The following is a 23,386-nucleotide window of genomic DNA, read 5'->3' on the forward strand; positions in this document are numbered from 1 at the left end:
AATATGCCCTGCTTCCGTGACCAGTCTTCATGACCTGGTAGGTGCCCAGATAATTGGACGCGTCCGAAGATGGCAACACCTCTTCGGCATTCGCCGAACACTACTGACGTCGGCGACGGTGATTATCCTCAAACTGCACCTGATTATTCTAATCTCTCGCAACACGGAAAAGACAGCTGGGCTCTATATACGTTAGCAATGCATTGAGTACCAAACGATACTCCTTTAACGGATTCGTGCGGTTGATTAAATCGGGTTGGCTGTTGGATAGACGAGCGTGGAGGTACGTTTTTTTAAAGCTTGGATACAGTCAGAAATTAATTGTACCAGGACCCACATGTGTATAGCTTCGTCAACTCGCACAGCGCAGTATGAATCCTCGAAACACAGAAATACATTTTCCCGCATCCATAACCGCCCATCTCACGTATGGAGGAACTGAATCAGACCTCGACGGCTTTTGAATAGCTATGAAAGCGCCGAATGACGAACAAAGATCAAGAAGCGTTCGACGGCATTGCGAACACGAGGCCGCTATGTCCACCCTACGTTCATTGATCCTGATATTGTTCAGTAAAATGATATAAGGAACGGGTACAGCCAACGACCGGTTTACACATCCTTTCTTCCTTCTCCCCACTTTCTTCCTCACTTAGAATGAGCTTCTTCCAAGGGACCAATGGGGTCTCAATTGGACAGGGCACGTTCAATGCGGTTACAGGAAACCAGCGGCAGAAGAAGAAACGTACGGTATATGATGAGGTGTGTACACTGTAAATCGGTCTATGTGTAGCTAGTCTAATGAATGTCGCAGTTCCCCGATATCCAACGCGGATTTGTCCGCAGACTCGAGGACCTTGATCACAAAGACCGTTTGTTGGGCTGGAATTCCAGGTTACGAAAATACGAAGCCAAAATCCATGATGACAGCTCGAGTAATAATATCTACAATCACTATACTATTTCTAAGCGGGAGAAGAAGAATCGTAGGATTTATGACGAGGTGCGTAAACAAAGTGACCTAGAGGCATGCAGATCTAAAGAAACTTGCAGTTCCCTGATATACAGCGTGGACTTGTCCGCAGACTCAAGGACCTTGATCACAAAGACTGTTTGTTACGCTGGAATTCCAGGTTACGAAAATGCGAAGTCAGAGTCAAGGGAACAATCAGCACCGTCAAAATCCATGGCGACAGCTCGAGTTTTACGGTGATGCCGTATAAAGGGCAGGATGCGCAAAAGGTGGGTCACTGTAACTCTTCAAATAAGTAAATCTCATACAAATGGGACTCTTCAGGTGTGGAAAAAGGAGTTTCAGCAGTTCTCTGAGACCACGTATGTCTGCAGTCTGAGCATTGACTAGTGACTGAGCGGATACCAGAAATACAACGAAGATACAACTGTTTGGAATCAACCGGTCAAGAATACCTCTGCTAATTTTTCATGGAGGTGATATTATTGTCGTTTCTCGTGGTCTTCCTTGCTCACAGATTGGTGCAGAACTTGTGCCTCTCGCCCATTTGTGGGATAGGCTTGGACGAAGTTATGCCTATGAATTGGCTGTAAGCATAAAGTCTAGTTTTTATGTCGTCGATCTGAACCAACAGCTCAAACAGTACAACATGGAATGTAAAGAATCTGAGATGTGGATAGATCCCGCGCAGGGAACTCTGATTCGAGGAGCGGAGCGGCCCGATTTCGATCTACTAGATCGCTTTCGCTTCCCTCCTATCGGGACACTGCCCTCAACTGTCGAACTTCTCGACGAAAATGTTTGCTTCCGCTACTTCTCTCGGTTGCCATTGGATAAGGAATTCGACAAAGGCATCATTCATATGCTCCACTATGCATCCAAGATAGAAGAAAAGATATCTTCGATTATCAGCAAACCGTGCGTCTTTTCTAGTAAGACGAATCCCATGATCGCAGTCGGAAGGGGTCAATGGCGTGTATTTGGGTGCCTTAACCACTCCGGAGTCGCTATGCCAGATGGAAGAACACGGTGCGTTGAGGAATATCTTGAATGTCAGTGGCTGAACGACATTACAGATTCACTATTACAGACGAAAGCTCAGAGTTGTCATTTCACTCCGATACATTCGGCGATATGCGTGCCTGGCTCTCGCAGGCTTCGAGTGTCTTTAATAGACTTGGAATATCGTTGGACGAAGAGCTCTCGTCTTACGGTGAGTCTTGCTCCTTGAAAGAATCTCGAACCAAGCTAATCTTTTTAGAGCTCGTTGTGCCATCTATCGTGTTGAGCGGATCAATCAAGAACTCCAGCATCAAACACCAACGATGCTCAGAAAATCCACCCATCTATTTCTTCCTCCATCCGCTCCCTTCATTTCCGCTCGGAGATGGTTCAGTCCTATCCACCCACACCTGGTCTTATGACGAAAATGGGGAAACCCCCTTCACACACCATCATTGCGAGTATCTTGGTCTACCCACCGAGCTTAGCCTGTACTTCCTGAGCGAGACTCATCACTGGCGTAGCGAGACCTACAAATCGATCCACAAATGGCAGGTTGCAAGAGGCTTTGATCCAACCACATCCGACTTTGCACGTTGCCTCGAATATCCCATATATGAAGTTCTACCAGAGTCAGAGGAAGGCCGGTTCGAAGAGCTAAACATAGGTAAGTTTTTCATCTTCTTTCAATCAAGGACTGTTCTTTTTTTTTATTCACCCTTTTATTTTTGTCCCACCAACTCGAAGGATCATCTGGTCGATCGCCTGCCGAGGAGAGTTCGTCCTACGATAATGTGAGGATTTCTCCGTTGCTCCATGCTATTTTAATGAACATTTCTTCTATGTATGTAGATTCCACAGTGACGGCCTATATCACCGAAGGGGGTATGAGAAAGATATGAGTGTAGAATGGTCAATGTCTGCTTCCCCCTTAGTACACAGTATCTGTTCACTGTCAATTGACGTTGACATGGAGTCAGATGAATGCTCCATTCGCTCCGAAGGCCTTCCCACTGCGAGCGCATCAATTGCAGATATGGAAGTGGACTAAAAAGTCCTTGATATCGAAATTGCCAGTCATCAAGGCATCACGAGTAGCCATTTTGAGCGTTTTACATGGTTTTCTTTTTGTTTGTTACCGTACACCAATCTGCCGTTGACATGTTGACACTCAAGACCTTCAGTTCCTAGATCCGCTCCAGCCACCACTTTCGATTGTAATTAGAACCATTAGTACGAAAACCATCTTTGGTCATGTGGACTCTGGCTCAGCTCGCCGCATAAGACCATCACTCATTAGCGCCTTCTGTCCAAAACCTTCGCTCCCAGAGCGAACCGCGATCGCCTTTCTCGTCACCTTCCTAGGTATCGTAGGGTCTTCCTGTAGCAACTCGAGATTCGAAGGTAGACTTTGGAGAAGCCTCGACACCACTAGGATCGCCACACTCTGTCTATACCAAGGACCACGACAAAGTGACGCCCTTGTCAGGTCTAGCCAAATCACAATCGGGAAGCTTCTCTGCATAAAGATGAAGATAGATCAAACGAACATTGGCCAACACTCACTGCTATCGCCCATGTCGCTTTCAGCACTCCGCCTAACGCCTAACTTGAAATGGCCTTCGAGAACGTGCCCCATGGAAATTCTATCCGAAGGACAGAAACGTCCTTGACATCATGTATCCACCAGGCAGAAGGTCAACGCAGAAAGCCGGATTTTGTCCAAACATCTGAACATCGCCTTCCAAGTTTGTTTTTTTTTAACGGGTGCGTGATGAGAAAAAGGTCGTATACGAGTCACGAATTGGAAAAAGATACAACATACCTGCATACCTGTCATATATAACACACCGCCAACTACCCGCCTTCCGTAAAGTTTCGAAGAGTTGTACCCAAACTTGGCGTGACACACGCTCAAAGAATCGATGTATCCTCGCTGGGAGAGAAATTGTAGATGGTCGGCGCCAAAAGACCTGTTGAGCTAGTCGTGAAAACGAAATGAGGATCCAGCGAGTACAACGCGGCGTGTTGCTGATAAGCTATTGAATCTAAGTTGAACGACTATGTTGCTTGAAATAAAGAAGTACCATGGGGAAAGACGTTCTGCCTTGGCAAGTTGAAACACTCGATACTATGGCAATGAGTTTGAGGAGTATGTCTGGATTTCCGATATTTGCGAGAGAGTATGGTGGTTTCGAAAGGTTTCTCGGAACATCTGAAGAATATGGTGAACGCACTGAGAACAAGCTTCGCGTCAACTTTGGATTGGAAGATATGCGACTCACCTATTTCGACCGCGACTGAATGTCAACCTGACGCCTTTTCCAGCAAAGGAATCGTCGTGACCTGGTAGGTGGGCTAGATGGCCAATACTTGACAATTGCTTGACTCTGTCGCGCCAGACGTGGAGTCTTGAAGCTTGAGGTGGTGGTCGAAGGAGATAAATTGGACGCGTCCGAAGATGGCAAGAGCTTCTTTGGCATTTGCTGAACTATACTGTCGGTGACTCTTGTCAAGCTGCGCCTGGCCATTCTGAATCCTCGCAACACAGAACACACAGCAGGGCTCTACGCGTTGGCAACGGATTGAAGTGAATATCAAACGGAATGATCTGTGGGATGGATTAAAGCAGGGTGGCTGTTGGATGGTCGAGGGTGGAGGTACGTTTTATTAAGCTCAGATACAGTCGAAGATTGATTTAAATCCTTTCAGACCAGGATCTCTGGATATAAACTCGTTTTCCCGCCCAGCGTGTACAGTCTGAATCGCTCGAAACACAGAAAAATACATTTTCCCTTTCCCACTCATTCATACATAACCGCCCATATATGAGGGATGCAAGTCGCGTACGGAAGAACTGGATCAGACCTCAATGGAAGCGCTGAACGACAAAAAAAAGATCAAGAAGCGTTCAGCATTGCGAACACGAGGTCGCTATGATCCTGTCATGATTGATCTTGTTCAGCAAAATCATATAAGGAATGGGTAGTACAGCCAATTCACACACCTTTCTTCCTTCTCCCCATTTTGTTCCTCACTTAGAATGAGCTTCTTCCAAGATGCCTGCGGGGTTTCGATTGAACAGGGCACATTCAACGCGATTATGGGAAACCAGATAAATCATTTCTATAAAGGGATGGCTCAGCAGAAGAAGGAGGAGCATACGATATACGACGAAGTACGTATTTTATGTTTCCATTATTGACGACAAAGCGTTAATACGGTCTGTAGTTCTACAGGATTAAGCTTGGTGCAGTACATAGAATTCGGGATATACATTGTGAATTTTACCCAAGGCGATGGGACATCGGTATTAGGGAGTGGTGTGAAGGAGGACGCTTTCGTGTTGATCGAACGATTTGTGCTGCCAAAATCCGTGGTGAACAAGGCTCGGGATTCACGGTAATTTCGTATAGTGGACCAGAAAAGGATGAGGTAGAGGCCAGTGTTTTTGACTTGAGTTGCGAGTATAAAGAGCTCTTACAGGCATGGAAGGAAGACTTTCAACGGTTTTCGAAAGCTACGTACGTAGGCTTGCGCTGTCTTGGAGGGGCATTGACTGAACAGATACCAGAAACACAATGAAGATGCAGCTGTTTGGAATTAACCGGTCAACAATACCTCTGCTCATATTCTATGGAGGTGAGATTCTTGTCGTTGTCTGCATTCTCGCTGACAGATTGGTGCAGAGCTTGTGCCTCTCGCCCATTTGTGGGATAGGGTTGGACGGTTTGGGAAAGCTTATACACGGGCATTGTCGGTAAACATCAAGTCTAGATTTTGTGTTGTCGATCTGAATCAATAGCTTACACAGCTTAACATGGACTGGGGAGACTCTGAGATTTGGATAGATCCCGCGCAAGGAACTCTTGTTCATGGAGTGGAGGGGCCCTATTGCGATCTATTATTTTTGAACTTCCCTACTACTAACGAGACGCTGCCATCGAGTGTCGAACTTCTTCTCGACGAAGATGTTTGCTTCCGCTATTTATCTCGGTTGCCATTGGATAAGGATTTCGACAGACGCGTCATTGATCTACTCCACTTCGGTTCCGATATAGGGGAAGAGAGATCTCCGATTATCAGCAAACCGTGCGTCTTTTCTAGCAAGACGAATTCTATAATCGCAGTCGGAAGTCCGGGCAATTGCTGGAAGGGATATGGGTGCCTTAAATACCGAGTCGCTATGCCAGATGGAAGAACACGGTGCGTCAACTGAATATCTTGAATATCAGTGGCTGATCGACGTACAGATTTACTTTTACAGACGAAAGCTCAGAGTTGGAATTACATGCATTCGGCGCTGTGCGTGCCTGGCTCTCGCAGGCTTCGAGTGTCTTTAATAGACTCGGAATATTGTTGGACGAAGAACTCTCGTCTTACAGTGAGTCTTACTTCTTGAAAAAATCTCGAACCAAGCTAATCTTTTTAGAGCTCATTGTGCCAGTGGTCTACTTGAGAGGATCAATTGAGAACTCCAGCATCAAACACCAACGACGCTCAGAAGATCCACCCATCTATTTCTTCCTCCATCCGCTCCCTTCATTTCCGCTCGGAGACAATTCAGACCTGTTCACCCACACCTGGTCTTATGACGAAAATGGAGAAACACCCATCCCACACCATCATTGCGAGTATCTTGGTCTACCCATCAAGCTTTACGAGAGATTATTCTCAAGCCGTGCACATCGCTGGCCTAGCAAGACATACAAAAACATCCACAAATGGCAGATCGCAAGAGGCTTTGATCCAACCACAGCCGACTTTGCACGTTACCTTGATCATCCCAATATATATGAAGTTCTGCCAGAGTCAGATGCAGGCCGGTTCGAAGAGCTGAATATAGGTAAGTTTCGTCTTCTTTCAACCCAAGACCGTTCTTTCATTATTCACCCTTTTATTTTTTGTCCCATTGACTCGAAGGATTACCTGGTAGATCGTCTGCCGAGAAGAGTTCGTCCCAGGACGATCTACGACAATGTGAGCATTTCCCTGTTACTCCATACTATTTTAATGATTGTTTATTCTGTGTGTAGATTCTACGGTGGCGGCTTATAACACAGAAGAAGACTCCATGAACCTAGACTCGCCGATTCCTGCTTCCATCCGTTCCAAACTGTCAACGTCCACGCAGCTACAACTAGGGGACGTTGACATGGAATTGGACCAATGCTCGATTCCCTTCGAAGGCCTTTCCACTGCAAGCGCATCAATTGCAGATATGGAGGTGGACTAAAAAATCCTTGATATCGAAACTCCCGGTCATCACGAGTGGCCATTTCAAGTAAATGCTACTCAAGTTTGTATGTTATTTTTTGGTACCAATACTTGCCCCTTGTCAAATGTTCACTCTTGATGGGTTTCGAAGGTTTGATTCGAGGTGGAGGCCACCTCTGACATTCTTGGATGGCAACATGCTCCACTCATGAAGTTTGGAGAAGGACAAACCATCCAACCACCTCCGCTGAAAGACTCGATATGGCAATGTGTCCGAAGAATATCTGTGATCTGGATTTCTGATATTTTGCGAGATGGTATGGCTGGTTTCGAAAGGTTTCTCGGACGTCTGAAAATGGTGGACCGGCTGCGCTGAGAGTCAGACCAAACTTCGCGTCAATGGGTTGGAAGATATCAAGACTGGGGGGGGGGCAACTCACCTAATATCTATACTGACCGCGACTCAACTTTGTTGTAACATACATCCAGGACGCGTTCTCCAGCAAAGAAATCGTCGTGACCGGTAGGTGGCCTACATGGCTAATATTTGACAGTTACTCAACGCTCACCTTCAGCTCTGTCGGGCCATGAAACAGATAACTTGGACACGTGATACCCTCGGCATTCGCCGTTATCCTCTCAAACTGCGCCGCAACACAGAACATAGCTTGGTTCCACATTTCGTTCAGTATCTACCCAACGGCATTTCTTTAAGGATTCGCGCGGTGGATTGAATCAGGTTGGCTGTCGGATGGATGAGGGCACAGGTAGGCTTTTTTTAAAGCTTGAATAATACAGTTGAAGATTGATTCGAATTTCCTATCAGACCAGGATCTCTTGGTGCACCCAGCATGTACAGTATGAATCCCTCGAAGAAAATAGATATATCTACCCTTTCTCAGCATCACACAGTAACCGCCCATCTAGTGACTTGCGAGGGATGGGAATTCACGGAACTGGACTCATCAGACCTCCACAGCTTTTGACTAACGACGAACAAAGAACATTCGATCAAGAATTGTTCGACAGCACCTATATCATATAAGGAATGGGTACAGCCAACAACCGGTTTATACATCTTCATTCCTTCTCTCCACTTTCTTACTCAAAATGAGCTTCTTTCAAGGGGCCAATGGGGTCTCGATTGGACAGGGCACGTTCAATGTGGTTACGGGAAATCAGACAAACAATAATAATATCTACAATCACTATATTGCTGAGCGGCAGAAGAAGAAACGTAGGATATATGATGAGGTGTGTAGACAAAGTGACCTAGAGGCGTGCAGATCTAAAGAAACTCACAGTTTCCTGATATCCAACGTGGACTTGTCCACAGACTCAAGGACGTTGATCACAAAGATGGTTTGTTTCACTGGAACTTCGGGTCTCACAAATACGAAGTAGAGTTTAAGGTCGAGAGAACAATTAGTACCGCCAAAATCCACGGTGACAGCTCCACCTTTACCGTGGTGTCGTATAAAGGGCAGGATGCGCAAAAGGTAGGTCATAACTCTTCAAATAAGTGAATCTCATACAAATAATAGGAATCTTCAGGCGTGGGAAAAGGAGTTTCGACGGTTCTCTGAGACCACGTATGTCTGTTGTGCTGTCTGAGCATTGACTATAAGCGAATGAGCGGATACCAGAAATACAACGAAGATGCAATTGTTCGGAATTAACCGGTCAAGAATACCTCTGCTAATATTCTATGGAGGTGAGATTCTTGTCGTTGTTTGCATTCTCGCTGACAGATTGGTGCAGAGCTTCTGCCTCTCGACCATTTTTGGGATGAGCTCGGAGATTTTGGGCTAGCTTATGCACGGACATTGTCGGTAAGCATCAACTCTAGTTTTCGTGTCATCGATGTGAACCAACAGCTTACACAGGACAACATGAACTGGGGAGAATCTGAGATTTGGATAGATCCCGCGCAAGGAACTCTTGTTCGTGGAGTAAAGGGGCCTGGTTGCGACCTAACTGGTGTCCCACTTACTGATGAACCGCTGCCATCAAGCGTCGAACTTCTTCTCAACGAAGACGTTTACTTCCGCTTCTTCTCTCGGTTCCCATTGGATAAGGAATTGGACAGACGCACCATTCATGTGATTGAGGGTATTTCTACCAGGGAAGAAAGGGGGCCTCTGATTAATATCAACCAACCGTTCGTCTTTTCTAGTAAGACGAATTTCATAATCACAATCGAAAGTGGAGTTTTCTGGTATGGGGATGGGGTACTTGGCTCGCGAGTATGTATGCCAGATGGAAGAACAAGGTGCGTTAACTGAATATTTTGTGTCAGTGGCTGATCGACATTACAGATTCACTCTCGAGGAAGAATGCGCCCCCTGTTTATTCTTAGACTCATTTTGCCCGATTGCCTGGCTCTCACAGGCTTCGAGTGTCTTTCTTAGACTCGGAATATCGTTGGATGAAGAGCTCTGGTCTTCCAGTGAGTCTTTCTTTCGGAGAAGCTCGAATCAAGCTAATCTTTTTAGAGCTCATTGTGCCAGTGGTCAACTTGAGAGGATCAATCGAGAACTCTAGCATCAAACAGCAACGACGCTCAGAACATCCACCCATCTACCTCTTCCGTCCGCTCCCTCCATTTCCGCTACTCGGAGATGATTCAGTCCTGTCCACCCACACCTGGTCTCATGACAAAAATGGAGAAACACCCTTCGCACACCATCATTGCGAGTATCTTGGTCTACCCACCAAGCTTTACGAGAGATCCTTCTCAACCCACACATATCGCTGGTCCAGCTCGACGTACAAACGTATCCACAAATGGCAGATTGCAAGAGGCTTCGATCCAACCACAGCCGACTTCGCACGTTACCTTGAACATCCCATATACAAAGTTCTGCCAGAGTCAGAGGCAGGCCGGTTCGAAGAGCTGAACATGGGTAAGTTTTTTATCTCCTTTCAACCCAAGACCGTTCTGTCATTAATCACCGTTGACATGGAGTTGGACCAATGCTCGATTCGCTTTGAAGGCTTTTCCACTGCGAGCGCATCAATTGCATATACGAATGTGGACTAAAAAAATCCTTGATATATCATATTGAAATTCCCGGTATCACAAGTGGCCATTTCTACTCAAGTTTATGTTATTTTTTGGTACCAATACTTGCCCCTTGTCAAATGTTCACTCTTGATGGGTTTCGAAGGTTTGATTCGAGGTGGGGGCCACCTCTGACATTCTTTAAATTGAACGACGATATGCTCCACCCATGAAGTTTGGAGAACTACAAACCGTTGATCGTACATCATTCATTCAACCACCTCCGCCGCTATCCTCCATCGGTTGCATGCTCGGAGTGCTTTAGATGTTTGTCGTTGTCATTCAGTTCCTTCGAGTGTTGATTACTAGCTTGTTTATGTCAGTGCAGGCGAGCGATGTTGTCCGCAACGTCGAACACCGAGCGCGGCCACAACGATACACGTACTTTGTTACAACAAATCGGTCTTTTAATCTCACGTCTTACATTCCTCTTAATGATAGCGTACACAAGGCAAAGGCACCACCACGTCTTCAATATTCATGAACTAAGATCCAGTTCTGCCGGCATTTTGTCTCCCAAAATCCCTCCCACGACATTGTCTGCCGCCAACGTAGCCATACCAAGCCGAGTCTCAAACGTAGCGCTACCAATATGAGGGACAATGTTGCATCTAAACCCATTTACAATCAGTAAAGCGGACAAGAAAAAGTAAGGGAAAACCCATAACCCACCGAGGTTCTTTCAATAATGGATGATCTGCAGAGATATTCGGCTCTCCCTCAATCACATCCAACCCTGCCCCCCAAATCCACTTCTCTCTCAACGCCTTCGCCAACGCGTCCGAATCCACCAACGTCCCTCTCGCTGCATTCACCAAAACAGCATGTTTCTTCATCTTCCTCAAGAACTCCTCGTTAATTATATGTTTCGTCTTCTCTCCTCCAGGCGCCAACACGATCACGACGTCACTCTCCCTTGCCAACGTATCAAGGTCCACAGATCGGAGAGATTTGAGTTGAGGTTGATGTTGCTTGAGAATTGCCTGGTCTCTTTCGAGCTTGGGAGGTGAAGATGGATTGGAGTGGTAAATGCAATCTGTGACGCCGAAAGATACGGCACGGGAAAGGGTAGCTTGAGATATTCGACCGAAACCGAGGAAACCGATAGTCCGGGAAGGGGAATGTGCTGTTGTGCTGATTTGGGGACCACACATGGCGAATGGAGACCAGGTAAACTTTGGCCACTAAAAGACATGGAAGTTGAGAGCGATATCTCGGCATAAGAGGATAATCCTTTCGTTACCTGACCTTCCCGTACGATAGCCATCGTTTCATTCACGTTACGGCCAGCCATAAGCGCAAGCATAATGGATATATCTGCCACTGGTAATTGGAACAGGATTTCAGCTATCGGCGGAGGCGTTCTAAGGCGTAAGCAACGAACCTGCGTCGGTCAATACCGCAGGTGTATATCCCAACCTCAGTCCTCGTTTGGCGATTTGCTTTAGATCGACATGTTCTGGGGATAAAATGTAAGCACGCGAAATGATGAGTGTATTATCACTCGCCATATCCAACAGACATAGTCGAGACAACCCTCAAATTCGGGCCAGCTGTCGCAGACCGGTGATCAGTGATCAGCTCGCAATCCACTTGAACAAAAAACCCGTAACCACTAACCGGTTTCGAGGAATTCTTCATTCACCTAAAAAGTGAACGTAAAAACCCCCCCCCAATCGATTGTCGTAAAAACAGACTACCACCCACGATATCAGTGATCATGACCAGCACTCCCGCTGCACCCTTGATATTCTTCAATAACCATTCCCTTTCACAGGCTCGGTCCTCTGGCCATAGCACAACCTAACAACCAGGTCGATCAAGTAGGGATCTCTCAATAACACGGCAAGAGCCCACCTCAAGGTCCTTCCTCTCGGTCAGGATGGGCATTACATCCGGTCCAAGGTCTCTGCACACCACGACTTTCGAAGGTTTACTGCTGACGTGAGAAGATATGGTCGTCAGACGGGAATGTGGTGCGCGAGAAGTAGAGGCTATTGACCCATTCGTGGAAGGCATCTTTCTAGAGAAAACGATGGAAAAAAAGGTTAGGAAGTCGGGGATGGCCCGGGAGTGTGGGGAAAATCAATCGTTGCGGTCCGCCTTGCTGCTCTTCCACCGGACCGTTTCTAACCGGTTCCTCGCTTGATCGATAGCAAGTCGTTCGTCAATCCAAAGATTCCATTATGGCAGCAGTATATGTATGGCTGAATACAATATAGTACAAAAAGAAAGACCTGCACTAGGTCAATCCGTAAAATCCGGTGGGAGAGTCGAAGCTAGCACTACAGTATACAAAGAAACAGAAACAAAAACTATGAAAAGAGTGTGCGTGTCATCACATCAAAAAAAGTCCGTCCAAGAAAACGTGAATCAATCACTGTCCATTGAGAGGAAATGTAGGTTTTGTCGCCTGAGTGCTGAACACAAACCCGCCCTGAGTCGTGCCTGTGCTGATGGTAGCGACCCCCGTTACTGGTGTGGAAAATGTAACGGGAGTGCCGACGACAGGAGAGGATGAAGAAACGGTAACAGCTGTTCCAACGACAGTGTTAACAGCCGAGGACGGCGTGGCAATGGTGTTGGCTACAGAGGAGGGTGTGGCAATCGTAGCAGTACCGGTACCACCGGTAGCAACTACGGAGGAAACACCGGAGGCAGTAGAAGCTCCAACAACTACAACCGCGCTGGAGCTAGAAGGGGAACTGGGAACACCCGGTGTAACCGTTATAGCAGAGATGGTAGCTGAATCAGTTACTTGTGCTGGAACAGCGATGAAAACTGTTGTGGTCTGCATGACAGTAACAGTCGTAGCACCGTTGACACCACCTTGTTGGTTAACAACACCCGAAACGGGAACGGAGACTGGAGATGAGGAAGTGGTCACTGTGGTAGTCGCTGCGGTTGAACTAGGGGAAAGGGTGACAGTCGAAACGCCGTTAACGATGACGTCTTGCCTTTTATTCAAAATGATGGTGGTGGAAGGTGGAGCGGTAGAAGATGCAGAGACGGCTGAGGAAGGTTTGTTGAGGATGATGATGGAAGGAGATCCAGCTGCCCCGCCGTTGACAGGTGTAGCGGGGGAAATGATCGCAGAAACCGAAGAGGAAGGTTTATTGAGGACGATGATAGATGAGGGCGTTCCTGCATCAGTAGAAGATGAGGCACTGGCGGAGGAAGATCCTGCGGCATTCGATGTGGTGGTAACTGCGGATGGACTCGAGGTGGTAATTGCACTAACACGGGAGGCAGTCGTAGACGCAGATGAAGCAGAGATTGTGATGGTAGTGGTAAACTCGATCACACCCTCACAATCGTCGTCGTTGTCGCTGTCTTCGTCCACATCGCCTTGGTCGTTATTTCCTTTGTCGGTACTGGTACCATTATTTGAAGTTCCAGCTACACCACCATCAACACCGGCATCCTTGAACCTAGTCTCTGCATTTTCGGGAGTGTCACACGACAAAGACGTTCCTTCCTTGTTCACAAGTGGCAAAGCGAAACATTGCGTTCCAATTGAGCAGGGTGTAACCTGCCACTTGGATTGAACGCATTGAGCAAATCCGTCAGAAACACAAGCAGTGGTTCCATCTGAAAAATAAAAGTTTTTAGCTGTACATCCGATGAAAAGAGGGGGGGGATATACCACGTACCTTCACAAGCATCCGTCTCCTTCAAGTTAGCAAACTCAGCATTGAGTTTTTGCGCGTCCAAAGCATTTTGCTTTTGGAGGTCATTAGCACGAGGAATGACGCCACGAGCGTGATTCCTCATGAACAATGTTGGGGCAGCATTGACTCGAGCTGGTATAGGTGCGAGCAAGCAGGTCGTGACAAGGATAGCAGCGGTGAAAGTGAAAGCGATTGGTGCCATTTTCTATGAAGTATTGGAGAGTACTTGGTAGGATAACTTGAGAAAGAACTTGCGGTCGTATGTATCGTATTGAGCGTCGAGGGAGCACCGGGCTCGAGGGAAAAATCTATGAAGGAAAAGAGGGGGGAAAAGGAACCTTCGAGGTGGTTGAGCGGAAGCTTGAGAGGAAGGCATGGGAGGCCACTGAGCTTTATATGAGGAATAGAGGTTATTGATTATGGAACAATAGCCGTAGCCCATTGTCCTTCCAGCTGACAACAGAAGACAATGGGCGATCGAGGACAATAAGACTGTCACACGGTACCTTTCAAACTCCGCTTATGGAAGGAGCCCTTCCGAAAAAGGCAATATGTTGGTCAAGGGTCTACAGTTCCAGTTTGGGTCCAGTACCCTAAAAATACAGTATGTACATAGAAATACAAGTAGAAGGAGTGGAAATTGAAAAACAAACAAACAAACAATGGCATGTTGTAGCTGACTGGCCTTGTTCGTAAAATTCTCCTCAACAGTGGCCCAAGAGCCTTCGAGTTTGCCATCGTTCCTCGATTGAGAAAACAAAAAGTCCAGATCATAGAGATCTTCCTTTCCCTGGAACGGTTGAGGGCGGCCACGAACTGCGATGAGGACAGTCGTTCACCGGGAAAGAAACCAACGAGACTGCACAGTTTCAGCGTTTTGGTGAAACACATCGACCGTAAGCTGAAGTTCCCGGAAGACCACGTTTTTATTTCTGAGCCTTTGCCCGAAGCTAAAGATTTGAGTGCACTTCGAAAGATACCAGGCGGCCTTACTCACCATCCTCAGACGAGAGTTCCGGAATCCTTACTCTCACAGGAGAACACCGTCTCACTTCCGCACGCCGCTGAGGAAATGTATTCTTTGTTGATAAAAGAAGCGTCGATAGTCGATGAAAACATGCTCCCTTTCTCCGAGAACGACACCTCACTTCCGCACGCCGCTGAGGAAACGTATCCCTTGTTGATAAAAGAAGCGTCGAAGGTCGATGAAAACATGCTCTCTTTCTCCGAGAACGCCGTCTCACCTCCGCACGCCGTGGAGGAAACGTATTCTTTGTTGATAAACGAAACGTCGTTAGTCGATGAAAACATGCTTTCTTTCTTCGACGTATTCTGAGCAAATTGTATCGTGACCGTCGTCTCGAAGCTGCCACGGGGAGCCTCAGAGGAAGAGAAAGCACATTGGTTCAATTTCTTGCGAGTATTGAGTACCATATGCGAGACCACGACGCTACAGCCTCTAAAGGAACCCAGTCAGCCCTTCTGCTACACGTAAAAAAAGGTGGTCTCACAGTGTTGAATAGCTCGTCATTATGTTCTTGAGGTGAAACTAGTTCGAAAAACAAGGACGTGAGCGCAATTCGTTCCAGGAGTGGCTTTTGCGTCTCACCGGAGCATACTAGATTTAAACTTTTTGAGCGGTCGAACGAGTTCAGAAACTGGGGTAGCTCACGGTGTATATCAAAACGTTAGCTAAATGGACCACGAATATGATGGGAAGGTACGATATACCTTTTCAGTCATGTCAGTGTGCAAACGATAGAAACACCTACTCGAGAACGTACTTTCTTCCCAAATCACACGAATATGCGTTGAGGTTTTGATACCCATGTGATAACAGCGGTACGCCGTTGCAGCGAGCATAATCGAATCTGGTTGAAACGTCTTCAAGCAGATATCAAGAGACCAAACTGATCATCCGTACCGAATACAAGCTCAGCAACATATCCGTAGACGAATCGACGATTCCTGAAATTTCGTTCAGCGACCGGCTTCGATATCGGTAAGAGAACGTACGGAGGGCTTTTCGATGTCATGAAACACCCTCCGAAGTGTGGGAATCGAACACCTTCGATGTCCAAAGAAGCCCACTGAGTTGTTCGTGATTATGTCGCTGAAGGACGAACCGGGGACACTTACAATCTTCACCGCAACTTCTGCAATGAGTAATAAGCTCGAAACAGTGGTCGCAATTTTGTTGCCAAAGTGGACCGCCTTAAGGTATAAGATGAAGTAAACTGTTTTGTATTAAGGAAAATAAGTACAAGCCGACGCACGGGCATTTTTGCTTACCTCCAACCGCGATGGTAACAAGCAGGCGAATTATTTGTGGATACCACACGTAGCGTTGGCAAGCGTTCTCACTCCAGTAAGGATCGCTTTGAGCTGACGAAGGGTGTGAAACATCGTGAGCACGCGAACAAGGACAAAACTCACTGACGATGATAACAATGAATGCCAGTGGCCAAAGGTATCGGTTCTATCATTCAACGGGTAAGTCGTAGTTGAGAACTGCAGGAAGGAGAACTGGAACCTACCACACACCAAAGTATTTGAACCATCCACGAATGCTTGCGTCGCTCCATATTCCAGATGTATTCAACCTCATCCGCAAAGGTCAAAAGAACGTCATATATCAAAACCACTGGAAATGAGATTACTTATCAGATTACGCGATGGATACAAGGTGAAACGGAACATACCAAAGGATGACAACGAGAACATTTTGATTAGACGTCTGACCGGACAGTTCCCATTAACATAGGTTCATTCCAGCAAGAAACAGGATGAGACGGGTATCTCACATGTGTTCCGCGATCTGTTCCGGGCTCTGGCTGTTCATTGAGGTAAGGCAGTACCCCAAAAGATGTCAGAAGCAAGACGAGAGCTGGATAGATCCTGGAGAACCGTTTTCTCGTGTCCTCGCACTGATATACGGTTCATAGAGCTGTGAGCAACCGTATCCCCAGAAACACACACGATTTATCTGCTGTTGTGCTATATTGTTGAATTGAACTTTATCATCAAGCGGACAATAGCATATTGTGTAGTGGGAGAGCTTGGTACAAAACGGTTCTTGCTGTTCTCCGAGATTTGCGTAGTTTCCAAATCGTAAGTCTGTTGCCCATAATCTCCACATGCTCGTGGACTTAGCATCCCCTGATGTGGGCTCGTTGGATACTGCTGTAGAGCTGAGACGATCTCTTCCCACTGCTTGCAATTTTCCTTTCATAGGTGTGTTGATTTACGGCATCGTGCGTAAGAGGTTGTGAAGTCCAGTGTTGCTCAGGACACTGTCGGACACTAGCCGTCACCACGTGTAGCCGACAGGCCAGTGGCGGACACATTTTGTAGTTTTGACCTTCCCACGCCCACGATCATGGGGGACCAGGAGACATGCCGGCGTCACCGAGACCCAACGCCGCGCGACTGTCTTTCTACCCTTCTTCATGATGGCTACACAGGACAGCTATCACTTGTAATGTGCGGGATTTGGCAAGTACATTTGTCTCTATATGCACACTTTTCTGTCAAAGTCCCTCTGATTCAATATTCCTTTAGCTCTTTTACTTACAGGTTTAACCAAGCAGCTGTCAAGTTCAACTGATAAATTTATGATACATATGTGAAATGCTGTACCCATTCACTTCGATCTGAAGCCATGGTTATGTGAGTACAGGAAGTAGGATGAGATGAACTCATATAATAAAAGGAGAGGTGGTGGCGCGATATCGTTATCTACAAACATGTACATTGTATCTATGACGCTCATCGTTATCTATGCACGACGGGGTAGGCGGACCGCGACCGGCCCACTGTTTTTCCTGTGTCCGCTACACAGACAACAAATGTGTCCGCCACTGATTTGTCGGACACGCTGTCCACGGGACACACATTCTGTCCCTGGACAATGTGTCCGAGCAACACTGGTGAAGTCTGTCGCGTTTTTCGCTGTTGAGGTAAAGGCGCCTATCGAAATGCAATGGCGTCAAATATCAGCTTTGACTAGATTTTGGTATTCATGACAGCTATCCATAACAACAGCACAAGAAGCCCGGCCGCCTACGCATTTTATGGGAATGAATGTTACATCCTAAAAACGAACACCTGCGCGAAGGAAGAACGCACCTGGTCGATACACTACGATAAACCTATCCTTCTCCTCCTCTCGGCTAGATCCTGCGGCGTAAAACATAACGCATTCTCTTCCGCACATGCCTCGTCGTCATCCTCATTCCAGTCACTCAAAGTCTCCCAATCGTTATCAAACTCGATATCTATTGGAGGTCCGGTTTCATCGCCAATGCCGTTATCCAATGGCAGAAAAGATGTCAATCCTGGGTTATGCTGTTGTTGTGTCATTGCTGTAGGCTGGACCCAACGGCGTTCTCGTAAACGTTTGTGCCGTTCTCTATCCTCTTCTATTCGCCTGAAAACTTCTTGTCGAGGAAGTTGAGATGTTTTTTGGGTTCGGGAGACGGTAGGGGCGTCATTTTCTGGCTCTGGAAGGTCGTCCTGGGTTTCGGCTTGTCGGATTTCGAGGGTAGAAATTACCGAGTCGATGACTTGGGGGTCGATAACACGTTTACTACGCCAGTTCTCGAGGATCTGAAAGGAAAATATGAGACCCTCGTACTGAAGGCAATAAATACAGAAAACGCGCCTGCCTTGTGCTAACAAGATTGGGCAATCCTTCTCTTCCTGGCGGCACAACATTCTCCACGATCTTCGGAAGATCTCTCGATACATAATCCACGTACATATTCGTGTTCGAAGTAGTGCCCAGCGAATTTGTTTTGAGTAAAAGACATGTCTCGCAAAGTGCATCGAGAAAATAGAGGATATTAATTCGTGCGTTAATGGTTCCCTGCAGCAGGCTCAATAACAAACAAGAATACAATCATTAAAACAATCACCGACCTTCTGACATTCTTCAACTATACAATCCCAGAGGTCTTCCCCGCACTGAGAATGGTTTTTGACAGCAAAGGTAACGACTTTCTGTATTGACTGTTGAGAACTTCGAGATTAGTTCATATATGAGAGAATGTCAGAGCTGATAACAGAGATATTCACGCATTCAGACGACGCAGGAGGCTCAGAAAATTCATCCGCACTTCGAAGGGGTCCATGCTGTAAATTGTCGGATACCCGGTGTCAATGGTGGTAGCACTAGTTGGAGCGTGGGAATTCGAGCATTCTCTATTTGATCCATCAACATCTTTAGCTTGTTAGGCTCATCGAAAAGATGTGTGAGGGTAAACAATCTTACACCCTTTTGTAATTCGGGGGTCAACAACTGGCATAATCGTCCGACGGTCGTCGGGACAAGGGACTGTAACTTCTATCACATCTACGGGAGACTGATCATTCATTTGCGTTTACGGTCTAGCTAATGGCGGAACTTTCGGTTCGGTCCCAATCTGAAGCTCACTCATCTTCGGAAAACTCACAATCAAATGAGGACCGTGTCCTTCAGTACTTCAGCGCTTCAGCACCCGGGTCGGGCTTACCACGCACTCCCAAGCGCCTTATGCTGCTAATATGTCCAGATCCCTCAACGTGTCAAACGTGAATCCAACGATGTGTCCTTCGTCGGGACCTTCAACAGCGCTATCCATCAGTCTGTTCCTCGCACTAAGAGTCGAGGATGAGGAAGTCAAGTTGCCGCCCACTTAATGGCCGCTCGGAGGAACACTTTATAGGGCGAGAGGGCTTTGTTTACGGGGTTGCTGGCAATTGTTCACTGTTCACTGAAGTCGGTGGTGAATGCAAGAAATTATTAATGAAAGCCTGAGACCATTTTGGTCGTTATAGCCGCCTTCTAAGTTAGACCTTAATCAACGGAACCTTCGCCCGAACGCGTCCCATAACCTCTTTAATATCCCCAGGGCCTCGAGGACCACTAGGCATCGGCATCTTGAACTTCGCCTCGTCCTCTCCCCTATCAAGAACAGCGGCACAAAGCTCCTCTGGATCAAAATCCGTGCCCATAGCGTTCTCAGCAAACTCTGGCCTCGACATGTATCTCGTCGCTTCCTCTGGATCGTCAAAGTTGTCGATCTGTGTCTCGATCGTATTCCCATCTACGTCTCGGTAGTACATCGACGTTGTCGGCCCGTGGTTCTGTTAAATTACAATCAGCCAAGGACCGCTGTTTTCTACAGGGGACTTACCACACACCACCCAGGTTCAATCCCCAACTCCTTACGCTGCCTATATGCCATACACAGATCCTTTATCGTTTCGAACGTAAAGGCAATATGATCCAGCCCACAGGACTCGAAGTCCTTATCCTTCGTACCAGGGGTCTTCAACAAGGCAATCCGGTGGTGCTCTTCATCGTAGGTGATGAAAGTGATAAAGTCGTTGCCGTGGACTTCATAACCACCAAGGAACACCTTGTAGAACTCGCGCTGCTCCTCGAATTTATTAGTACGAAGGACGACATGCGCAAGTTTGGAGGGCGAGACGACTTTCGAGGTGCCATTGATGCCGGTTGTCATAGTGGAAGCAAGTTCTTGGTTGGCCGGGGTGGTTGAGTCCGCTGAGATGAGTTGGAGTTGTGAAACTCGAAGCACCCCCACAATTTATATAGAAGCTCTCACTACATTTCAAAGTATGAGAAATATTACTCATTCCATCTCCATTTATACCCAGGTGACCAAAGCTATACTTACTCCTTTGCGTGTAATACTAGATGACACTTGCTGTTTGGACGACTTCAAATCCTTTCCAGTTGTCGCCTTTGCCAGTGGTGGTATGTTACGGTTGAAGCTGCCAGCCTGTGTCGTTGACATACTTTTACTTTGTGAGTTTTCCCCTCTAGCCATCTCAATTGGTTGAGTAGAACGTTGAACAAGGTTCCTTATTTATCAATCAGATTCAAATTCTGTAGTCTGATGAGGAAGAATCTTGTGGGAAGGATGTTTCGGCGGTCAGTAGGTCAGGTTTTAATTTGCGTCGAAAGTATTAGGGTATGAAGATAACGACAAGAGTAGATTTGCCTTCTTTGGAGGTCCCGAAGGCGTATTTAAATATTCGTTCGTGAAATGGAGGGCACGAACGCTAGCGCCGAAAGTTGCAAGAAATATAGGCGCGTTCCATTTCTTGTCGATCGAGGCTAGTTCCACAATCACAATTGGAAGGGAGGACCTAGTACTGATATGGGTTTTGTTCTTTCAGAGATGTATCATCATCTATGTATGGACATACAATGTTGAATGCAACTAATAGAAATACAAATGAGAGCTGCGGAGGAGCGATGTTGAATGCTCAAAATAAAATGAAACTTAAAACCAGAACCCGCTCTAATCATCATGGATACCATCGGGCTTCTTGAAGTTCGCAGCATCGACGCCAGGCAACGGCCATTGCTTAGCAAACGCCCTAACCTCATCCCTAAGCTGCTTAACCTGAGGAGAAGTATTTGCAACTCGGACAAAGTCCTTGAGTAACTTCGTTCCAGCCTCTTTCTGGAGGGCAAGCGAGAGCTGGATCGTGCGGTGAAGGAAGTCAGCAACGACCTTAATATCCTTCTCGGTCATGTCACGAGAAGTGAGGGCGGATGTGCCAAGACGAATACCACCGGGGACCTGGGCGGAGGCGTCCCCAGAGACCGCGTTCTCTGTTATTACACAAAAAGTGAGATTTTGAGTTTAGCAGTTTGTGAAGGTGTGAGAACGTACTGTTGATAGTGATACCCATCATATCGCAAATCTTCTCAACCTTGCTACCAGTCAAACCAAGAGGCCTCAAGTCCCAAAGAACGAGATGGTTATCGGTACCGCCAGTTTGTAGTTTGTATCCGTGCTCAACGAGAGAAGCGGCAAGGGTACGAGCATTAGCGACGACCTGCTTAGCGTATACCTTCCACGTGGGGTTAGCGACTTGCAGCAAGGTAGTGGCAATAGCCGCGATAGTTTGGTTGTGGGGTCCACCTTGGCAAGCTGGGAAAACAGCCTCATTAACTCTCTTCTCAAGGTCCTTAGCATTCTCGAGGTCCTTCCTGAAGAAGATCAGACCAGCACGAGGACCACGGAGGGTTTTATGTGTGGTCGTGGTGACGACGTCGCAGTAGTCGAATGGGCTTGCGAGTTCCTGGCCGGCGATGATACCGCTGGTGTGCGCCATGTCGCACATCAACCAAGCACCTTCCTTCTCGGAGATCTCTTTGAGTTTGTTATACTCCCAATCACGCGGGTAGGCAGAAGCACCGCAGATGATGAGACGAGGTTTGAAGAGCTTAGCTTGAGAGGCGAGAGCAGGGTAGTCTATGAGGTGGCTTTCGGGGTGAATGGCGTAGGGGAAGGACTGGAAGTATATGGATGACGCGGTCATCTTCTTCTTGGCGGTCTGAGAGACATCTATTAGCACAAGGGAACCGGTGATTTTTGAGCTTGGAACATACGTAGTAGCCGTGGGTAAGGTGACCACCATCGGGAAGACCAAGACCCATGATACGGTCTTGAGGTTGGACAAGAGCGGTGAGAGCTGCAAAGCTGGAAGAAACTTCATGAGAAACACGATTCGAGGATTGACTGTCCGACATACTTTGCCGTCTGCAAAAGAGAAAAGTCAGTAATGTCGGTGAATTCGCGCAGGACTAAAGAACTCACACTACCCGAGTAAGGCTGAACATTGACACCCCACTTGGCAGGATCGAGGTTGAACGCCTTCAATGCACGTTCTCGGCAAAGGTTCTCAAGCTCATCAATGTACTCGTTACCACCATAGTAACGGGCTCCAGGAAGACCCTCCGAGTACTTGTTAGTCAGGATAGAGCCGTTGGCTTCCATCACCGCTTGACTGGTGAGGTTCTAAGCAAAAAGGAAGCCCTTGAGCTGACGGAAACCACCACTGGTCGGCATAAAGAACACACCTCCGAAGCAATTAACTCGAGACCGGTCAACTGCCTCCATGTCTCTTTGTCTATGATGTTTTGCACGACTGGGTCAATTTGGGACAAAGGAGCATAGAGCGCCTTGTTCTAAAAACGTGGAACGTGTGTCGAGGGTCGGTGTAACGCTCTTTGCAGGTGAGTGTCGAAGAGAAGACGTACAAAGTCTGGAGTGTTAGCTGTGGCCATTTTTCTGATACCAAGGAGTCCTGGACGCGCGATAGAAGTTTTGGAGAGATGGATGGGGGAGCGAGATAAAGGACGAGTCAGAGATCGCAACATCTGTATACGAAAAAAAATTTGTGTCGGATAAAACCGAAAAAGGGTTGGCCGAAATCTAATTTTACCACGAAAGTCAATTGCGGCCCTGGTAATTTACTGTTTACGCTGAAATGCGGCCTTGAGTGAGCTTGGGATGTTCTCTGGAAGGGCTCTGGAAGGGTGCAGATGAACGTCGAGTCTCAAGAGTCCCTAAAATACTTGCGGACACCCGTCGGAAAACCGGGTTGTAATATATTCTCGAAATTAAGCGGTGTTTCACTCACACAGAACGATGTCTA

The 23,386-nt window shown here is 47.0% G+C and overlaps 11 protein-coding genes across 14 annotated transcripts; 3 read left to right on the forward strand and 8 right to left on the reverse strand.

Annotated features, from left to right (window-relative positions):
• Positions 1–52: 52 nt before the first annotated feature.
• Positions 53–3,079, forward strand: E1B28_004984 (uncharacterized protein). Of its 2 annotated transcripts, none has more exons than XM_043149519.1 (12): positions 53–283; positions 331–762; positions 815–1,003; positions 1,054–1,242; positions 1,298–1,335; positions 1,382–1,449; positions 1,501–1,562; positions 1,617–2,002; positions 2,050–2,186; positions 2,235–2,642; positions 2,723–2,769; positions 2,828–3,079. In XM_043149519.1, exons 2-12 carry the CDS (start codon positions 658–660, stop codon positions 2,837–2,839), a joined length of 1,641 nt encoding a protein of 546 aa, XP_043014125.1. In that variant the 5' UTR covers positions 53–283; positions 331–657; the 3' UTR covers positions 2,840–3,079. The 2 variants fall into 2 exon arrangements, with proteins under 2 accessions (XP_043014125.1, XP_043014126.1); XM_043149520.1 differs by having other exon boundaries at positions 96–283; positions 2,237–2,642; positions 2,828–3,071.
• A 171-nt stretch (positions 3,080–3,250) lies between these two features.
• Positions 3,251–4,458, reverse strand: E1B28_004985 (uncharacterized protein; the record flags this gene model as incomplete). The annotated part of the gene is made up of 6 exons (XM_043149521.1): positions 3,251–3,494; positions 3,542–3,716; positions 3,801–4,006; positions 4,063–4,190; positions 4,261–4,321; positions 4,380–4,458. The coding sequence occupies 4 exons, from the start codon at positions 4,456–4,458 to the stop codon at positions 3,957–3,959; spliced, it is 318 nt and encodes a 105-aa protein (XP_043014127.1). The 3' UTR covers positions 3,251–3,494; positions 3,542–3,716; positions 3,801–3,956.
• Positions 4,459–5,018: 560 nt separating this feature from the next.
• E1B28_004986 (uncharacterized protein) lies at positions 5,019–7,211 on the forward strand (the record flags this gene model as incomplete). The annotated part of the gene is made up of 9 exons (XM_043149522.1): positions 5,019–5,153; positions 5,207–5,499; positions 5,550–5,617; positions 5,665–5,735; positions 5,790–6,181; positions 6,229–6,359; positions 6,408–6,821; positions 6,899–6,955; positions 7,012–7,211. 9 exons carry the CDS (start codon positions 5,019–5,021, stop codon positions 7,209–7,211), a joined length of 1,761 nt encoding a protein of 586 aa, XP_043014128.1.
• A 1,067-nt stretch (positions 7,212–8,278) lies between these two features.
• E1B28_004987 (uncharacterized protein) lies at positions 8,279–10,338 on the forward strand. Its single transcript, XM_043149523.1, has 9 exons — positions 8,279–8,446; positions 8,497–8,691; positions 8,747–8,784; positions 8,839–8,906; positions 8,954–9,024; positions 9,079–9,464; positions 9,511–9,641; positions 9,688–10,098; positions 10,161–10,338. Exons 1-9 carry the CDS (start codon positions 8,303–8,305, stop codon positions 10,184–10,186), a joined length of 1,470 nt encoding a protein of 489 aa, XP_043014129.1. The 5' UTR covers positions 8,279–8,302; the 3' UTR covers positions 10,187–10,338.
• Positions 10,339–10,573: 235 nt separating this feature from the next.
• Positions 10,574–12,328, reverse strand: E1B28_004988 (uncharacterized protein). The gene is made up of 8 exons (XM_043149524.1): positions 12,114–12,328; positions 11,964–12,059; positions 11,877–11,901; positions 11,765–11,809; positions 11,641–11,715; positions 11,500–11,579; positions 10,929–11,440; positions 10,574–10,867 (listed from the first exon to the last, which is right to left on the reverse strand). The coding sequence occupies exons 1-8, from the start codon at positions 12,273–12,275 to the stop codon at positions 10,735–10,737; spliced, it is 1,128 nt and encodes a 375-aa protein (XP_043014130.1). The 5' UTR covers positions 12,276–12,328; the 3' UTR covers positions 10,574–10,734.
• Positions 12,329–12,417: 89 nt separating this feature from the next.
• E1B28_004989 (uncharacterized protein) lies at positions 12,418–14,404 on the reverse strand. The gene is made up of 2 exons (XM_043149525.1): positions 13,910–14,404; positions 12,418–13,847 (listed from the first exon to the last, which is right to left on the reverse strand). Exons 1-2 carry the CDS (start codon positions 14,127–14,129, stop codon positions 12,634–12,636), a joined length of 1,434 nt encoding a protein of 477 aa, XP_043014131.1. The 5' UTR covers positions 14,130–14,404; the 3' UTR covers positions 12,418–12,633.
• A 525-nt stretch (positions 14,405–14,929) lies between these two features.
• Positions 14,930–16,769, reverse strand: E1B28_004990 (uncharacterized protein; the record flags this gene model as incomplete). The annotated part of the gene is made up of 13 exons (XM_043149526.1): positions 14,930–15,386; positions 15,439–15,476; positions 15,537–15,545; positions 15,600–15,658; positions 15,712–15,798; positions 15,852–15,895; positions 15,944–16,017; positions 16,067–16,164; positions 16,220–16,312; positions 16,364–16,406; positions 16,465–16,571; positions 16,630–16,664; positions 16,732–16,769. The coding sequence occupies 13 exons, from the start codon at positions 16,767–16,769 to the stop codon at positions 14,930–14,932; spliced, it is 1,182 nt and encodes a 393-aa protein (XP_043014132.1).
• A 27-nt stretch (positions 16,770–16,796) lies between these two features.
• Positions 16,797–17,159, reverse strand: E1B28_004991 (uncharacterized protein; the record flags this gene model as incomplete). The annotated part of the gene is made up of 1 exon (XM_043149527.1): positions 16,797–17,159. One exon carries the CDS (start codon positions 17,157–17,159, stop codon positions 16,797–16,799), a length of 363 nt encoding a protein of 120 aa, XP_043014133.1.
• A 558-nt stretch (positions 17,160–17,717) lies between these two features.
• On the reverse strand, positions 17,718–19,109 carry E1B28_004992 (uncharacterized protein). 3 transcript variants are annotated; one of them, XM_043149528.1, is made up of 5 exons: positions 19,004–19,109; positions 18,848–18,937; positions 18,591–18,794; positions 18,056–18,535; positions 17,718–17,989 (listed from the first exon to the last, which is right to left on the reverse strand). In XM_043149528.1, the coding sequence occupies exons 3-4, from the start codon at positions 18,687–18,689 to the stop codon at positions 18,068–18,070; spliced, it is 567 nt and encodes a 188-aa protein (XP_043014134.1). In that variant the 5' UTR covers positions 18,690–18,794; positions 18,848–18,937; positions 19,004–19,109; the 3' UTR covers positions 17,718–17,989; positions 18,056–18,067. The 3 variants fall into 3 exon arrangements, with proteins under 3 accessions (XP_043014134.1, XP_043014135.1, XP_043014136.1); XM_043149529.1 differs by having other exon boundaries at positions 18,848–18,947; XM_043149530.1 differs by having other exon boundaries at positions 17,836–17,989; positions 18,056–18,794; positions 18,848–18,947.
• A 522-nt stretch (positions 19,110–19,631) lies between these two features.
• On the reverse strand, positions 19,632–20,433 carry E1B28_004993 (uncharacterized protein; the record flags this gene model as incomplete). Its single annotated transcript, XM_043149531.1, has 2 exons — positions 19,632–20,053; positions 20,104–20,433. The coding sequence occupies 2 exons, from the start codon at positions 20,431–20,433 to the stop codon at positions 19,757–19,759; spliced, it is 627 nt and encodes a 208-aa protein (XP_043014137.1). The 3' UTR covers positions 19,632–19,756.
• An 804-nt stretch (positions 20,434–21,237) lies between these two features.
• On the reverse strand, positions 21,238–23,015 carry E1B28_004994 (uncharacterized protein; the record flags this gene model as incomplete). Its single annotated transcript, XM_043149532.1, has 7 exons — positions 21,238–21,554; positions 21,616–22,282; positions 22,338–22,428; positions 22,481–22,488; positions 22,546–22,746; positions 22,809–22,916; positions 22,989–23,015. The coding sequence occupies 7 exons, from the start codon at positions 23,013–23,015 to the stop codon at positions 21,238–21,240; spliced, it is 1,419 nt and encodes a 472-aa protein (XP_043014138.1).
• Positions 23,016–23,386: the final 371 nt, after the last annotated feature.

The sequence above is a fragment of the Marasmius oreades genome, chromosome 2 (genome assembly GCF_018924745.1).
Source record: "Marasmius oreades isolate 03SP1 chromosome 2, whole genome shotgun sequence".
Lineage (NCBI taxonomy): Eukaryota > Fungi > Basidiomycota > Agaricomycetes > Agaricales > Marasmiaceae > Marasmius > Marasmius oreades.

Coding starts and splice junctions, on each gene's coding strand:
- E1B28_004987 (XM_043149523.1), top strand. CDS start 8,303: ATGAGCTTCTTTCAAGGGGCCAATGGGGTCTCGATTGGACAGGGCACG. Junction 8,907..8,953: donor TCTGCTAATATTCTATGGAG/GTGAGATTCTTG, acceptor AGATTGGTGCAG/AGCTTCTGCCTCTCGACCAT. Junction 9,642..9,687: donor TGAAGAGCTCTGGTCTTCCA/GTGAGTCTTTCT, acceptor TAATCTTTTTAG/AGCTCATTGTGCCAGTGGTC.
- E1B28_004989 (XM_043149525.1), bottom strand. CDS start 14,129: ATGGCACCAATCGCTTTCACTTTCACCGCTGCTATCCTTGTCACGACC. Junction 13,848..13,909: donor GGAGACGGATGCTTGTGAAG/GTACGTGGTATA, acceptor TTTATTTTTCAG/ATGGAACCACTGCTTGTGTT.
- E1B28_004984 (XM_043149519.1), top strand. CDS start 658: ATGAGCTTCTTCCAAGGGACCAATGGGGTCTCAATTGGACAGGGCACG. Junction 2,187..2,234: donor CGAAGAGCTCTCGTCTTACG/GTGAGTCTTGCT, acceptor TAATCTTTTTAG/AGCTCGTTGTGCCATCTATC. Junction 2,643..2,722: donor GTTCGAAGAGCTAAACATAG/GTAAGTTTTTCA, acceptor ACCAACTCGAAG/GATCATCTGGTCGATCGCCT.
- E1B28_004992 (XM_043149529.1), bottom strand. CDS start 19,059: ATGGACCCCTTCGAAGTGCGGATGAATTTTCTGAGCCTCCTGCGTCGT. Junction 18,948..19,003: donor CTCCTGCGTCGTCTGAATGC/GTGAATATCTCT, acceptor CTAATCTCGAAG/TTCTCAACAGTCAATACAGA. Junction 18,536..18,590: donor ATCTTGTTAGCACAAGGCAG/GCGCGTTTTCTG, acceptor TTTTCCTTTCAG/ATCCTCGAGAACTGGCGTAG.
- E1B28_004988 (XM_043149524.1), bottom strand. CDS start 12,275: ATGCCTTCCACGAATGGGTCAATAGCCTCTACTTCTCGCGCACCACAT. Junction 12,060..12,113: donor CCGAGAGGAAGGACCTTGAG/GTGGGCTCTTGC, acceptor CCTGGTTGTTAG/GTTGTGCTATGGCCAGAGGA. Junction 10,868..10,928: donor CCATTATTGAAAGAACCTCG/GTGGGTTATGGG, acceptor AAATGGGTTTAG/ATGCAACATTGTCCCTCATA.